The 14,564-nt window shown below is 44.1% G+C and overlaps 1 protein-coding gene across 3 annotated transcripts in view; it reads left to right on the forward strand.

Moving 5' to 3' along the window:
- The window catches only part of CFAP70 (cilia and flagella associated protein 70), a 1,359,754-nt gene that overhangs the window by 495,078 nt on the left and 850,112 nt on the right, over positions 1–14,564 (forward strand). For all 3 annotated transcript variants that reach the window (XM_069613256.1, XM_069613257.1, XM_069613258.1), the window contains exon 11: positions 2,280–2,435. In XM_069613256.1, the coding sequence (XP_069469357.1) occupies positions 2,280–2,435 (156 nt within the window). The remainder of the gene's footprint in view (positions 1–2,279; positions 2,436–14,564) is intronic.

Raw genomic sequence — 14,564 nt, forward strand, 5'->3', positions numbered from 1 at the left:
TATGATGGCAATGCCGCCACCTCTGGAGTCTACCCTGTCAGCTCTTAAAATTGTGTACTTATCAGGTACAGCGAGTAGTAGTGAAGGTCCTGCTGCATCATGCAGCCAGGATTCGGTTATAGCCAGGAAGTCGTTGGCTGTGATTAGATCAGTGATGTCAGTCGCAATCGCTACCAGTGATCTGGCATTAATTAGTGCGCCCTTAATAGTCTGTCTAGATTCTTTAAGTGGGCATGGCACTTACTTTGTTCTGTTTAGGTAACTTGTTATAGTTACTTGTGGCTTTAGTTGAGACTTTACTAGGTACGGTACAGTTCTTGGGTGAGGTTGGGGGGTGAATTCACGTGATGGGTGTTAAACGGGGGCTGGTATTTAGTTTGGAGTCTAGCGCTGAGTCTGACATTTCTGTCTTTAATTGGGCAAGGATAGCTTAAGGACGCAGACTGGATATGGCTAGGTAGGGGCAGGGTAATGTTTGCCCCCCCTCCCAAGGATCTATGTTATGCATCTTGGAATCGAGGTTTAACGTGGGTAAGAAATGAGTTGGCCTTATAGATGAGTCCAGGAAGTTGTAGTTGAGCGCAGGTAGGAAAGGTGAGGCCTTGATTTCCTGAGAAAAGCGGTTCATGGTTGGGTACTGGAGGTACACACATCTGGTGCCGTATAAGGTTATAGGTTGGTGGTTAGGCACGAAGACTACGCCTAGCATGGGTACCAGTGCTAAAAACACAGCAACATATTAGTTGTGGACATAGCAATATTTGTCAAATGCACTCAGTGTCAGTCGATAGCGTCTATGATCAAATACATACTAGGCAACGTGAACACTAGTAAGGTAGGAGCAAATTAGTGACGTTCTAGAACGGCTCAGCATAAAGTATCGCAATAAGTGGATTAGTGTGATGAAGGATCAGCACAATAGATTAATGGTAAGCTAAAAGCCTAATAATAACTAATAAGCTAATAGCGTCCTAGAGCGGCTCAGCGTAGAGTAACACCTTCAGTATAGGGTGTCTAGCTGTTAAAAGCAAGGCTTTATTCTTAGAGTTTACCCCGTCACCATCATGGGCTATTTTTGATCATTATAGTTTTGGAACAGGCGTGCATATCTTAAATGTGGCCCCTGCGCTGCAGAGACTTGGCTGTCACTGCAGCTGTCAAATGGACAGCTTTGACTTCTGAACCTGCTCTGTGCCACTGGTAGAGCAGATGCTGCAACTCAGAATTCTGATGCAGCAGGGCACAGATACACACTATGCTTATGAAAGGGGAATCAGATCAGCAGATGACCACAGGACAACAAAAATTCAACCTCATCACTTGGACACTCATTGAACACCACTTACTTATCCGTCATGCCAGTATACAGTTTAAACCATTATGCATCATCTTAAAAGTCCTCTGTTCTATCAAACTTGACTACCTAAGAGCATACTCTGAATAACTTGTAACACACACGGCTCAAATGCAATGATCCTAAAAAATCAGAAGACTCACAAAGAAAAGGCAAACAGGCTGGCTTTCTTAGTTTATGCTGCTGCAATCTGGGACTCTCTACCAGCTACCTCAAACTCACTGCATCCTTACAGAAATTCAAAAGAGAACTCAAAATGTTTCTACTTATGCTCCACTGTCCCACTTCCTAACCTACGCATTTCTGGTCTATGCTCCTCCATCCTGTGTACTCCATTTGAATAGCTCTTATCCACCTGGCTTTTACATCAGCCCTCCCTTGCCTTTTTTGCTTCCTGCACTCTGTAAACACCCTAAAATGCATCTGTAACCCACCAAGCTATGACCCTACTTCCTATTATGCAGAGTGATCTGCTGCCCCCTGGGTTTAGCCCCACACTATGTAAATAGGCACAGTAAGTAAAACAAAACCAATATTTTTATGTTGACTTAATTCTTTGTTAGTTAGCTTTATTCATTTTCCCAGTGTCTGTTTTCTTTTTTCATGTTGTCTGTTTTACAAGCACTTTTTTTGTCACGCTTTTCAACCTTTATTTTGCTTTTCATTTTTTTCCTATCAATGTAATGCCCTTTCTTATTTGATTCTTTCTATTTTCTTTTGTCATGATTGTCTTCTCGTGCTTTTTGCCTGAAATGCTGATTTCTTTTTCTTTCTATTTAATGTTGTTTATCCAGCTCTATATTCTTTTGTGTTATGTGTATTTACTCTTGCCTCCTTTTTCTCTTTCTTTTTTCCCTTCCTTTCTTTATTTTCCTTTAATTGTATATATTCATAGTCTTATCTCACGTTTTTGGAAAATGTTTAGACAAAGTGCCAGTCCAGTGTCATGCGTGATATTCTGCGTCGGGGCAGCCTGGCCAGCAGATTGGGTGTTGCCCCTCCAGCAGCAAGCTCCCCACATGGCAAAACAGCTCCCGGGAAGACAAAGGATGACAAATCCACTAAGGACTCTGCACGCAAGGTGAGAATCCAAGGATTAATGTTACCTTGATTTACTAAAATTACTTCCACCCTTTTGTCCCGTGGGAATCCAAAATGTGGGCACAGTAATTGATCAGTGACCGCCTTTCAGCACTAAAAATAATGTATTAACAGAAGTTGAATGTAAATGCAAACCGCATACATAACACAACACATACTGTGCCATAATTGCATACATCTCATTCCATATTCAGCTTTAGGGAGACTACACAACCTCTCTGATTCCTTCAAGGTGTAGAGTAAAGAAGGATTAGGGGTATCCACCTCTCCATGAAGCACCCGTTACCCAAGATCTAATTACCCGCAAGCTTTACCTTGGCCACTACTGTAAACTCCTTGGACTGTAAATCACATTGTCTAACATACGTTGCCAAATTGGAGCATTAGATTGGACATGTGGATACCAGATTTTCTAAGATACCGTCTCCACCTGGAGTTTCAGTTGGACATATGTAGAATACTGGCCCACAACTTGTAGATCAACCAGGAGCTTGTCAACTATATTAGACACTGTCACACACTTAGAGTATATCATCCTTATTGGTTTCCTTAAATGAGACTCGGGTATGAAATGTATGTGAGCTAACAGATCATCATAATTAAGGGCAGTGATGGTAGGGGCAATGTTTTATCCACACATACACAAGATGTTGTCCCACATTTTTGTTTGTAACCCAGAAAGGTACATGTAGTGATGTGTCTTTCTCCTGCATCCTTGTAGAATTTAGAGAAGGTGGCTTTGACTGACATAGAATACTACCTAATGGAATGTTGTGATATAACTGGGGTTCTAGTGGAGGCAGTTGAGATGTAGCCCACAGAGAGGATGCCGGTGTTTGGCATTGCAACCTGGAAGTTACCATCTTGTATATATGGCTCAAAGAACTGGATATAATATGCTGGGACTTAATAAAAGAACCACTTATAATTACCATGGAGTCAGTCATATTACCAGAACCCAGATTTCTACATTGGCGACGAGGATGCTGGCTGTGCTGGGGGGACAGCACAGAAGAAGGAACAAACACTGCCTCTCAAACCAAAGAAGACTCTCTCTCTCAGGTTTGGGCGAGCGCATATAGTCAGTAGGTGCAGAAGGGCCCAGCGCAAAGGGCACAGGTGCAGGAGATAAGTAGCTGCGCCAGGGCCTGCCAGCAGGTGTGCAGGTCAAGCACAGTGAAGATCAAGAGACCCAGTGACTTTTTTGAAGGGGTTTGGGAACCCAAAGTTGTGGCATGAAGGGCTAGGAGCCCATGGCAGTAGCAAGTGAAGAGGCTTGGAGTCTGAGGTACGCCTGGATAACTGGGAAGCCATGCTGCGCAGCTGGGGGGCTTGGAGCCAAGGGCAGCCGCATTGGAAGAGGCTGGAGCTTAAGCTGCGCCTAGGAGTGACAGAGAAGTTGCTAAAAGGAGCTTGAAGCTCATCTGCAAGGCGCCTGAAGGAGCTCAGAGCCATATGCTATGCAGAGAAGGGTCCTGGGGGCCTTTACAGCGCTAGGGGGAGCTTGAGGCTTTTTGCTGAAGTCTGCTGGGATATAGAAGTCATGGTCCAGCACCTGGGAGCTGAATATCATTTGGAGCAGTTGCTGTAGAGCACGTTGGAAGTGAGCTATGTGTGGCTCAGATCCTGTGCTTGAGTAGTTGTCGAGGGGCTAGAGCCCATTGGTATGGCAGTATGCCCATCAAGTGATTGCAAAAGGTGTGACCGACTCCAAGAGCACATTACTTACCTTGGTGTCGGCCGTGTGTCATGCGGTCCTGAAGTGGAGAGCTGAGCAGTGCGAGTTGAAGGCCAGCTGTTTCTGGGAGCGGGCGCGGTGTTGGAGCAGAGGAAGGTGCTGCGGCGTGGCGCTGGAGGAGATACAGTAAAAGCGGGTGAAGATGTGTTTTGGTCAGCGCTGGCTTGGAGGGGCTGTGATGACGGTTGGAGAGTGGAGCTCTTTTCTCTGTGACCGCCAGCCAAGAGTGATGACGTCAGGTGCATTGCTGAGGGAGTCGGTGATCTAATGGAATTCTTTGACTGTAGCGTGCGGTTCTGCAGGAGCTCTGAGCAAGCCCAAGGAACAATGTTGAGAAAAGAACCTTACGACATTGCACGGTGCAGTGACATGTCGGGGCTTCGTAGCGAGGTGCTTTCCGCGAACAGGGGGAAGCAATGATGTTCCATAACGGTGTGTCGGGCCGTTAGTGAGTAGAGGGCTGACATTAAGAGGAGGTTGGTTGCGCAGTTTAGGTGTGCTGACTTTGATGGGGCAAAAGAAAATGGAAGTTAAAAGGTTGTCGGCAGCAGTGCGTTGCCAGCATTGTGGCGCCGGAAGAGGAGCGAAGCCACGTTTGGGTCGAGTGTGGCAGCAGAAGTTTTTTTTTTTTTTTTGGAGAGGACAAATGCCGGCTGCAATGGATAGGTGGCGGTCCAGTGGCCAGTTGGGAGAGGGGCCGTGTCCCCAAAGGTACTTTTGGTCTACAAGATGCTGCCACGAGTAGCAGCAAATATAACAAATTGTTTTGTTTATGGTAGTTGTTCTTGTTAGTAGTGTTCAAGCAAAATTGTCATGAGATGTCATGAGAGGGCGGTTCAATTTTGAGACGTCCTTGGTGTGATTGAGGTGGTATGGATGAAGTAGTGTGGATGTCGTGGCTTCCGTTAAGATTGCAGATTATAATGATTTTAGTACATGTTTAATGAGGAAGCTTAAGGTTTTTAGGCTGTTTAATGGAATTTCTTCCCACAGATGGACTCTAAAGTGAAGTGGTTTGTCCAGAATTGCAAAATATGTTTGTGGAAGAGTTAATGCATGCTGCACTAATAATTGTTTTTTGCAAGTGGGACTCTTTATACATGTTAGAGATTTTATTAGTTTTGAACTAGTGTGAACACTGTTATTACTAGCTGCAATTTTAGAAATGTTGTGCCAAGGTAATGAGTTTAACTGAGTGTGTTACGCTAGTGGTGTGGATGTATTGTAGTTCTTCCAAAGTTGAGTTGTTAAGTGAAGAGTACTTTCAACACGGGCACATGAGGGGTGGTGGGGTCACTGAGTTTTGGTGAAATAGCTACCCGAGTATCGGATATACTCAGCCTGGTTGGAAGTAGTGTGTCTAGGCACATCTTTGTGTTGTGAATGAGGGGGTGTGAGGGAGTTGAGTGTTTGTTGTATCGTGGTATGTTGGAGTTGGACATTGGTGAGATGTCTGGGTGACTAAATGTGTGCAACGTTTGGTAATGGTATTTTCATGAGGTTGGTGATGTCTCTTCTTCACTTAGCCGAAAGGAGGAAGGGGCATTGTTGTCGAGTTTTGTTCCACTGCAGTGAGGATGTTCGTGGATGTCGTTTGGCAGAATGTCTCATTTGAGTGAGATGATGCATGTGCATTATTTTGGAAGTGTTTGCATGGGTGTGTGTTTGGTTTAGTTGGGTGTGGTTTTGGTTGTTCATAGGGGGAGATATGTAGTGATGTGTCTTTCTCCTGCATCCTTGTAGAATCTCGAGAAGGTGGCTTTGACCGACATAGAATGCTACCTGATGGAATGTTGTGATATGACTGGGGTTCTAGTAGAGGCAGTTGAGATGTAGCCCACAGCGAGAGAGGATGCCAGTGTTTGCCATTGTAACCTGGAAGTTACCATCTTGTATATATGACTCAAAGAACTGGATATAATATGCTGGGACTTAATAAAAGAACCACTTATAATTACCATGGAGTCAGAGTCATATTACCAGAACCCAGATTTCTACAGTACACCAAGGCAAGGCAATAATGCACAGTATCAGTGCATTCCTAACATACAAGGGGTCATTTTTAATTCTGTGGATTGACAGTGTAAGGTGCAAACGCAAAGCCGTTTACGTTTTACCTTTAACCTCCAGGGCATTTTCGTGCCCTGCCAAGGGGTAGGAGGGAAACAAAGTAGAGTTTGCATCTATGCTTTTTTCCCTCCTTCTTGGAAGAGCAGTAGGTTTTATGGTTGCATGAAATTTTCATGCAGGCGTAAAACCAATTGATTCCTAGGGAATCTGCCTCACATTTGCAACTGCTAGTAGCAGGCAGATTCCATAGCAATCCATTCATAAACGTTGCCTGCAACGCGTAAATTGCAGGCGGCTTTTAGTTGTTTACCAAACGGAGCGTTAAACTAAAGAGTAAAGGCTATTTGTAAATAACATTTCATGCAGGGAACCCAACAGCATGTAAGTGCTAACGCTCATTGTCCCCTCCATGCAATTTGCATTTTATTTCAGATGAGCCCCAAAGAGTATTCCTGTTTATCTACCCGAGCCTCTGGAAACACAGGAACTTTCCAACACCCCGTCTCTAAAAGAGAAGCAGAACACCACATAGTGGAATGGAGATGATGGCTCAGGGTGGTGCCAAGCAAGCTTTTGCGAAGAAGAGTTCTGTGCTTCTTTCCTTTGTCACAGTGGAGCTGCGATCCTGGCTTCGTACGGTGGCCCAGGTTATCCCTTCACCGGTGCCCAGTGGAGACGAAGCACAGCTGTTTTTCACGTGGGTTGATTGGGTGCATTTATAGACGCCTCACTGGGCACTGATCCAGTACTAACCGAGTGGCATAGGAGAACTTTCAGACGAGACCTGAAGTAAAACGAGAAGGATGGCCCTCTGAGCTAAACGGGAGGATTATTCCTTGTGTTTCTGCAAGAACTGTGCATCTATGAATCCTCTTGAAAGCTAGTTTAAACGACGGAGAAGAAAATAAGCAGGCGCCATGTGGTGCCTGCTTCTAAGAACAGAGGATAGAACATACGGGTTGAGTTTACCTATGAGACAGCCCAGTGCAGTGAGAGACAGACACGCTAGATTGAAGTGAACTCTAGGGCATAGGGCAGTTTCCTGGTATCAGTGACATCATTGGCTAAGATAGGATTTCGAAGCGGGAATGTTTTATGTCTCATTTTTGAAGTTGGTGATAAAATGATTTTTATGGACTTGAAAATGTAATTCCCTTTACCATTGGGGGCCTGCTTGTAGACAAGTAAACATATATTTCACTCTAAAACATTTTTTTGTCATCCATACTTCAATGCAAATCATGCAAATGAACAGGTGCACTTGCTTCTTAAAGTGTCTCTTCAAATAAGGCAGTAGTAATAGTAGAGCTTCTTCCTGTGGCACTGCTCTTCAGGCGCCACTGATCGGTACGTTTATACAATGATGTGTGTGGTAGCAGAGTGGCTGGCTCTTATGTGTTAGTTGTTGCAATGTTTTGGTTAGGAGTTTGTTTTTATAACTATGCGCCTGTTTCTATGGAGAAGTGGCTGTTACATTGCTTATCTGTAGGGTTGAGTGACATGGTCACATTTCCGAAGACCGAATATCAATCTTGCTGTGTTCATTGCTTTCTTTGAATTGGAACCCAGGCGGCATCCACATGCAATGCTTTAGTGTAATCTAGCCTTGCATTAACAGCAGCAACTAATGCCAGAGCCTGATGTGTAGTATCAAAGAAGGGTGTAATCAATTTTAGCATTGGTTGGTAATTGGTAGTAGCATTTACTGAACATGGTATTACTTTAAATTCTCCTCTCCCTCCCTATATCCCTATCTAGACCTGGATCATCAGGATAAGCTTGAAGATTGAATGTTTACGGGAAATGTTTTTAACAGCAACAAAGGAGTTCAGTTGAAGGGACCAATTTAAACTAATTGGAGCTCATTTTCTTTCAAATGCAAAATGCCTGGACGGGAACGCTTACGTTTGCACTCATGTGCAAACAGGTCCCCTCCAGGCAATTTTCGTCATCTTCACTGCAGAGTGCAAATGAGAAGTGTAAAGGGATAGGTGAAACCTTTTTACACTAATCTAGTTGCAAGCAGAGTAAATGCCGCCTGCCATGTATGCATGGCATTGGCCAGTGTCGTTTACAATGATTTCCTGTCGAAACCACCTGCTTTTTGCTGGTACAAAAACCAGGTGGTTTCCATGGGAAATCATTGGCTTCCCACGGGCTAGCCCATCCATTTACACTCCGGGAACTTCAAAAATCAACTCCATTGTGTGTCAATTTCGATGACCCAGAGTGGTAAACCTAGGTATAAAAAGCTTTTCGCCAGGGTTTGCCGTGCAATTTATTTTGAAAATGTTTTACAGATGGAGAGGGAGACAGGGCGAGCAATGTGTTCCCTCTTCATCCTTCCTGCTCCATCTGCAAAATCTATTGGTTGTACACCTGCATGAGAGGTTCATGCATAATAAAAATGGATTCCTCTGGAAACTGCCTTTATTTGGCACCTGCTGTACGCAGGCTGTTTCCACAGGAATCCATTTTAAATGCTGTCTGCAAAGCATTATTTCCAGGTGACATTCACATCATTTACAAAACGGATTGTTAATGTAAGGTGTAAAGACAATTTTGTCTGTTTTGGCGTGGTATGTGTCTTCAGCAGCAGGATATAGTCCTAGCTTTTAATTGCAGGGCAATTAATCGATCTAAAAGCTGAGATGAAGAAGAACGATCACCCTGGCCAAGTCTTGTGGCTGTTGAGGCAAAAGCCACCCTGCGATTGGATCCATTGCCCACTCAGTGCTCTTCACTTAGTTTATGATCCTGGAAACTGACTCTAGATCTACTGTCGCCACGGGGAAGGGAGCATCCTGATAGTTTTGTTGAACCGGTTTGTGTATCTGAAGGAAATTCGTCAGTACTCACATTCAGCATTCATACCGATTTAATGCACTACACTTGTCTATAAGTGCTTTACAAATAAACAATAAATAAAATACATAAATACCAACGTTTCCTTTTATGTTTTACATTTTTTCCAAGGAAGAAGACATTTGCAAAGTGAGATAGATGAAAAGCAGGTGGTAGGGCTAGTTGGGGAAAACCTTTATTTAAATAAACTTTTCGATTACTTACCAGCGGTCTCTGTTTTGGTCTGAAACAGTTTCTTTGGGGAATTTGATGGCTTTTTTGTAGGTTTTAGGTTGGACCACATAGATTAATTAACTTCTAGGCAATAATGTCTGCACCATTGTGCTTCCACCCTCCTATTACGCTGCTCCATCCTTTTCAATTGTACAGTGTACTAAGTGGCAGCATATGTTTGATTATGAGTAGATGTCATGGGTGCAAGGGCATTAACAAGCTGTCTAAATTCAGAGGTGTAGCATTCACATGCTTTATGTACTGCAGGTTAAGGTATCTGTATTAGCGTCAGTAGGCTAGCAAACCTTCTGTGTGCCTAGTAAAACAACAATGCATTGATATTGATAGGCGCCACAGATGTTTTACAAATAGCAAACTTTCCTGTTAGAATGATCTTCTTTGTGTTGGGTGTCCCAAAGCCATGTGAATTTCCCAAATGGACCGGAAAGTAAAAGTACCATTTAATGTTTTTATTTGGGGACTTGAAATAGTAATGGGAAACAAAAATGAGGCAAAGATAAGCAAAAAGCCTTTTCTGAATGTCTTCTGAATAAACTGACGCTCAATTGTCTCTTGGAGAAACTCACAGCATTCCCATGCCGCTCACGGTTTTTACAGGGACTAACTTTACATCTCTGGTTCCCATTGACAAACCTATTTTCAGTTCAGTATCTAGCTGGAGATCGGCTCCTCATGCTGTCTCTGTTTCCAATACTTACGGTCCAGCAGCAGCTGGTCTGTCTCTAAGTGAAGACCCCAATCTTTCCAGTAGGAGCGGCTTGCCTTTGAGTACTTATTGGGTGTAGCTCTCATGCTCCAATCACCTACCCTGCTAAGGGTCCTTGTTCCACTCCCCACCAGCCCACTCTTCTTCTTGACACCTGTTAAGATGGATTTGTAGAATTTGGTCTAGTTGACAGATTTTAAGTGACCATCCTATTTATGATGAACAGGGAACTGTGTAGTGGTTACCGAAACCCAAACGAGGTAGCAATGGAGAGCAGTCAAGGCTTATTATCACGAGAATGTGGTCAGGGCCCCTAAATGAGTCTATACAGTATAGCACACAATAATTAAATTTAGACAGTCTGTTATAAAAATACAGTCATTTATTTTAGCCCTTATGAACACAATGGAAAATGAAACTAACAGGTGGTATTATCACACAACGCTCTATAATACAAATACATACAATCACCATAGGTTACAATATACATCAGATAACTTCATCAAGGAAAGCAGATAAACATATTGGATGCAATAAATGATGGAAACCAAATCACACAAGCAATACCCTAACTTGAGAAGTCCAAACTTTAAAATGAATGGGGCCTTATGCCCAAAAGTCACAGGGTTCAATAGTGTTTCTCGCCAGTATGTCTTCTCTTTAGAAGGATGCACTAGGCTTTTGGTGATAAATAGTTTAAAACTAATAAAACCGTCTTCCCCAATTTACCAGAGAAAAGTAAGTGTTCTCCTCTCTTCCAGACGCAAGGCCAACCCAGGGGCAGTATCCCTGACCCAGGTTCGATGACCAAAGGCTAGTGGAGGGGAGACAGGAGATAAGGGACTTGTTCCCAATGTTATACTATGGAGGACAGGGGGGGGCAAGCACACTGATGCTTACTTATGCCCCTGACTCAGATTTTTTCAAGATGTCTTTGTGGATTGTCTGGTGGTCGCTGGGGGCTCGGTCTTCCGCTGCTGGTCCAGGTAAGAGGTGCCCAGGCGTTGCATGTTTGAGGATTGCTCTGGTCGGCTGATAATGCAAAATGCAACCCTTGTCAGCGGAAGAATGCAGAATCCAATTATAGAGTCCTCTCTGGGACACTTCACGGGATGGAGGAAGGCAAGTTCCAGTGACGATCACCATACACAGGTGATGGCAGCCTTCCTTCCGATCGCGGTCACAGCAGATGCTCCAGGGCAGGTTCCCTTGAAGGTGGGAAGCTGCAATTCAGGGAGAAGGCGACTTGTGGCATAAGCTGACGACCACTTAAGTTCTAGGCTTCATTTCAGAACAGTGACAGTTCTGGCGAGGTAGCCCACGAGAGAGCTGGTCATTCTACAGGGAAGTCCATGGACGCTTCCACAGACTCTTAAGGGCTAGATCCTCGAGAAAGCATTGAGATTAGTTGGACCTGCTAGTCCAAGCGCTGAAGCACCACTAAGGGTCTTCGAAGATCAGGCAGAGGAGCAGGGCTTAGTTGGGCCGGACACAGGAAGGGATGCTGGGCCACTCCAGGTGTCATCTTCGGATCTTCAGCAAGTTGCTCTTCTTCAAGGGATTCTTGGCTCCAATGTAAATCTGAAGAACCTACTGCAGGAGTCCCTTTTATCCAGGATTCAAGCTGGAAACAAGTCCAAGCCCATCAATGGTAAGGATCTGACCCATTCAAACAGCCTGTAGTTGTCCAATCAGGGACAACTACTGGTTTCATATTCACCCCACACCCAGACTTTCTGACACCAGGGATGTGGACTTGAACTAGACACTAGACAGTTCCAGCCTCCTTCCTGTGCCACGCACACACAAAGGCTCACAAGCCTGCGAAAGCTGCAGATTTCCTGGGCAAGGGCATGACCGTATAAGGGATTTCCTGACCTGCCAAGGCAGGAAGAAGGCCAAACAACAATATGGCCAAATAACAAGCGTAATTCTCGAGGCACGGCCATTTTGAGGCACTAGCCATGTTCACTAGCCATACAAGGTAAATGTGAATGTGCACACCAAGAATAATGCAAAAACTGTAAAACTCTAACTACTGCCACCAGCTGCTTGTCTCTAGGCACATATAAAAGTAAACAAATATCCAATGTATAAAAAGCTAGGGTGATACAAAAGTATCCCCATTGCACTGCACTCTACAGTGCTGTTTGCAGTGTTGAAAAGTATAGGAATTCAAAAGGGAAACAAAGTTTCCCATGAATGATAATCTGAAGGACTGATCAGTTTCCCTAAAACAACGAAGGGCAAGGAAAGTGAAGCTGAAGGCTTTACTTCCATTCAAAAAGTCAGGACAGGATCAAAAACAGAGCAAAAAGGATGGAATTACATAGAAAAATATGGAGGGAAAGTTACAAAAAGAAATTCTTTCCTAACACCACCTCATCTTATGCTTAGTCTTAAGGGGCTCTGAACTAAGCCTTCTGTTTATTTCTGGCCCTCAACGTCTTCCCCCTCAGAGCTTTGTCATGTGGTTGTTCCTCTAACACTTTTTGGTCATCTCTAGTTTATGGTAGGGTTCTCATCCTTTGTCTCCTTCGTTTATCCTCTAAAACTTTACACCCCACCTCTTCTCAACCCTGGGGCCAGCATCACACTACAAGTGGAGACACTCGGGCCACTTGTCTACCCCCTCTCCCACCATAAGTGCCAGGCAGGTACTTCTTCATAAAGAGTAGGGTATATCAAAACAAAACCAGAATGTTTTCTGACCAGATGCTAGGAATTGCCCCTCAGAATAGAATGTTAAAAGAAGTGTTGTGAGGAGTCAGTAATGCAAGGCAGACAACTGTTTGATGATTTGTTATAATACGCCATTTTATTCTTAAAGAAAAAGTATAAAAAAATGCCTAACTATCCCTAATCTGCTGTGGATTTCCCTGCCTAACCAAAGCTAGGGGGAAACTCTCTAACACAGGATAACTGTCCCTCACACTAAACCACAAATATACAAAAATGTATATGGCAATGTAATATCACATGAACAACATTCACAGTCTCTGAATAACCTTCTAATGTCCTAGGTGATTTCCGTTACCCAGGATTCGAAGTCAGGTCTTTTTGTGTTCAACCAAAGACGTTAATGTCTCAAATCAGTTCTTGGTATTTCAAAGTCAATGAAAAAGTTTGTTAATCAAAGTTCCACTGGCAGATCTCTTCTTGATGAAACATCCACTCTCCTCATTCTCCAAATGGCTCCAATGGTCATCCCAGCCACAATACCTTGCCACCTTCCTCAGGAAGACATGCCACAGTTCAAAAAGAATTGCAATATTCACAACTACCATTGATACACAGTTCCTGACTAACAGTTTTGTTTTGGTTACAGTTTTGGACTTCACAATGTTATGTTTGTCAGGTTGACTTCTTAGTACTGCTGCTTCAACTTTAATAACTTCACGTCTACTCCATTCTCTATGAGAACAGTCACCTTTGTCTCACAGTACTCTTCTTTGTTGGACTGCTACAATATTGCATCCACTGACAACCATATATACAACTACAGCTTCAGTCCCTTGGGCTACTACCACAGCTTCAGTGATTCGTACTTTTAGACAGGCTTCGACAAGATATACTTCAAAGTACTTCAACAACTTTAAGTAGACAAGGCAATCTTCCTCTGAATAACTTTCTTCAAAAGGCCTCTTTGTCTGTCTGCCACAATAACAACCTGTATTTGCCTTTGAGACTTACTTCTCTCTGTCTTCCACAGTCTCTTGCACTACAGGTTAAGTCAATGTCAGAATAGTCTCTACAAACAGGCAGTTTCCTTTCCACAACTTTTCCTGTACCTTTCTGCAAGTTATCAGCCCAAGTAATTACCTGGATGCCTTGGTGCCACTCTCTTAGCTTCAGGTAATACTTGCACACTTGTATCTTAGGCAAATGAACGGCTGTCAGCTTCACAGTACAGTAAGATGGTTTCGAGGGGATTGGGTCCTCCGACGTATTCCATATCTATGACATGTAATCACCACAGCTGTGCTGCTTCGGAAACTTTTTCGGCGTCTGCGTCCTGCGTCGATGACGTCGATGCGCCGTCGTCGAGGACCTCCTCCGACGTCATCCGATGTGATAAGTAGGACGCACGACGCCCATAGCCTCAGTTCCGTTTTTTCCGCGAACGTGTTGCTTCGTGTTTCTCGGTTTAAACGCCTCGACTCTTTGGAGTTCTGTTCTTCTCGATTCTTCGAACCTGTTCGTTTGTGAAAATCCTTCAGAAGATGTCTACTTCGTCTTCGACCCCGCGTCCGGGTTTCAAGAAGTGCAGGGAGTGTGGGTCCAAGATGTCGGTGACGGACTCGCACGACGCCTGCCTCTGGTGCCTCGGGGAGGCCCACGACACGGATGACTGTATCGACTGCCAGTCGCTCACATCCAAAGCCTTACGCGAACGTAAGAAGAAGTTGTCGGTAGGTCGGGTGTCCAAGCCCCGGAAGTCGAAGTCTGCGGGGCTTTCGACGGATGATTCGAGGGGTGACTCTCCGTGTCATCGT

This window comes from Ambystoma mexicanum, chromosome 5p (assembly GCF_040938575.1).
Source record: "Ambystoma mexicanum isolate Mex_15411 chromosome 5p, UKY_AmexF1_1, whole genome shotgun sequence".
NCBI lineage: Eukaryota > Metazoa > Chordata > Amphibia > Caudata > Ambystomatidae > Ambystoma > Ambystoma mexicanum.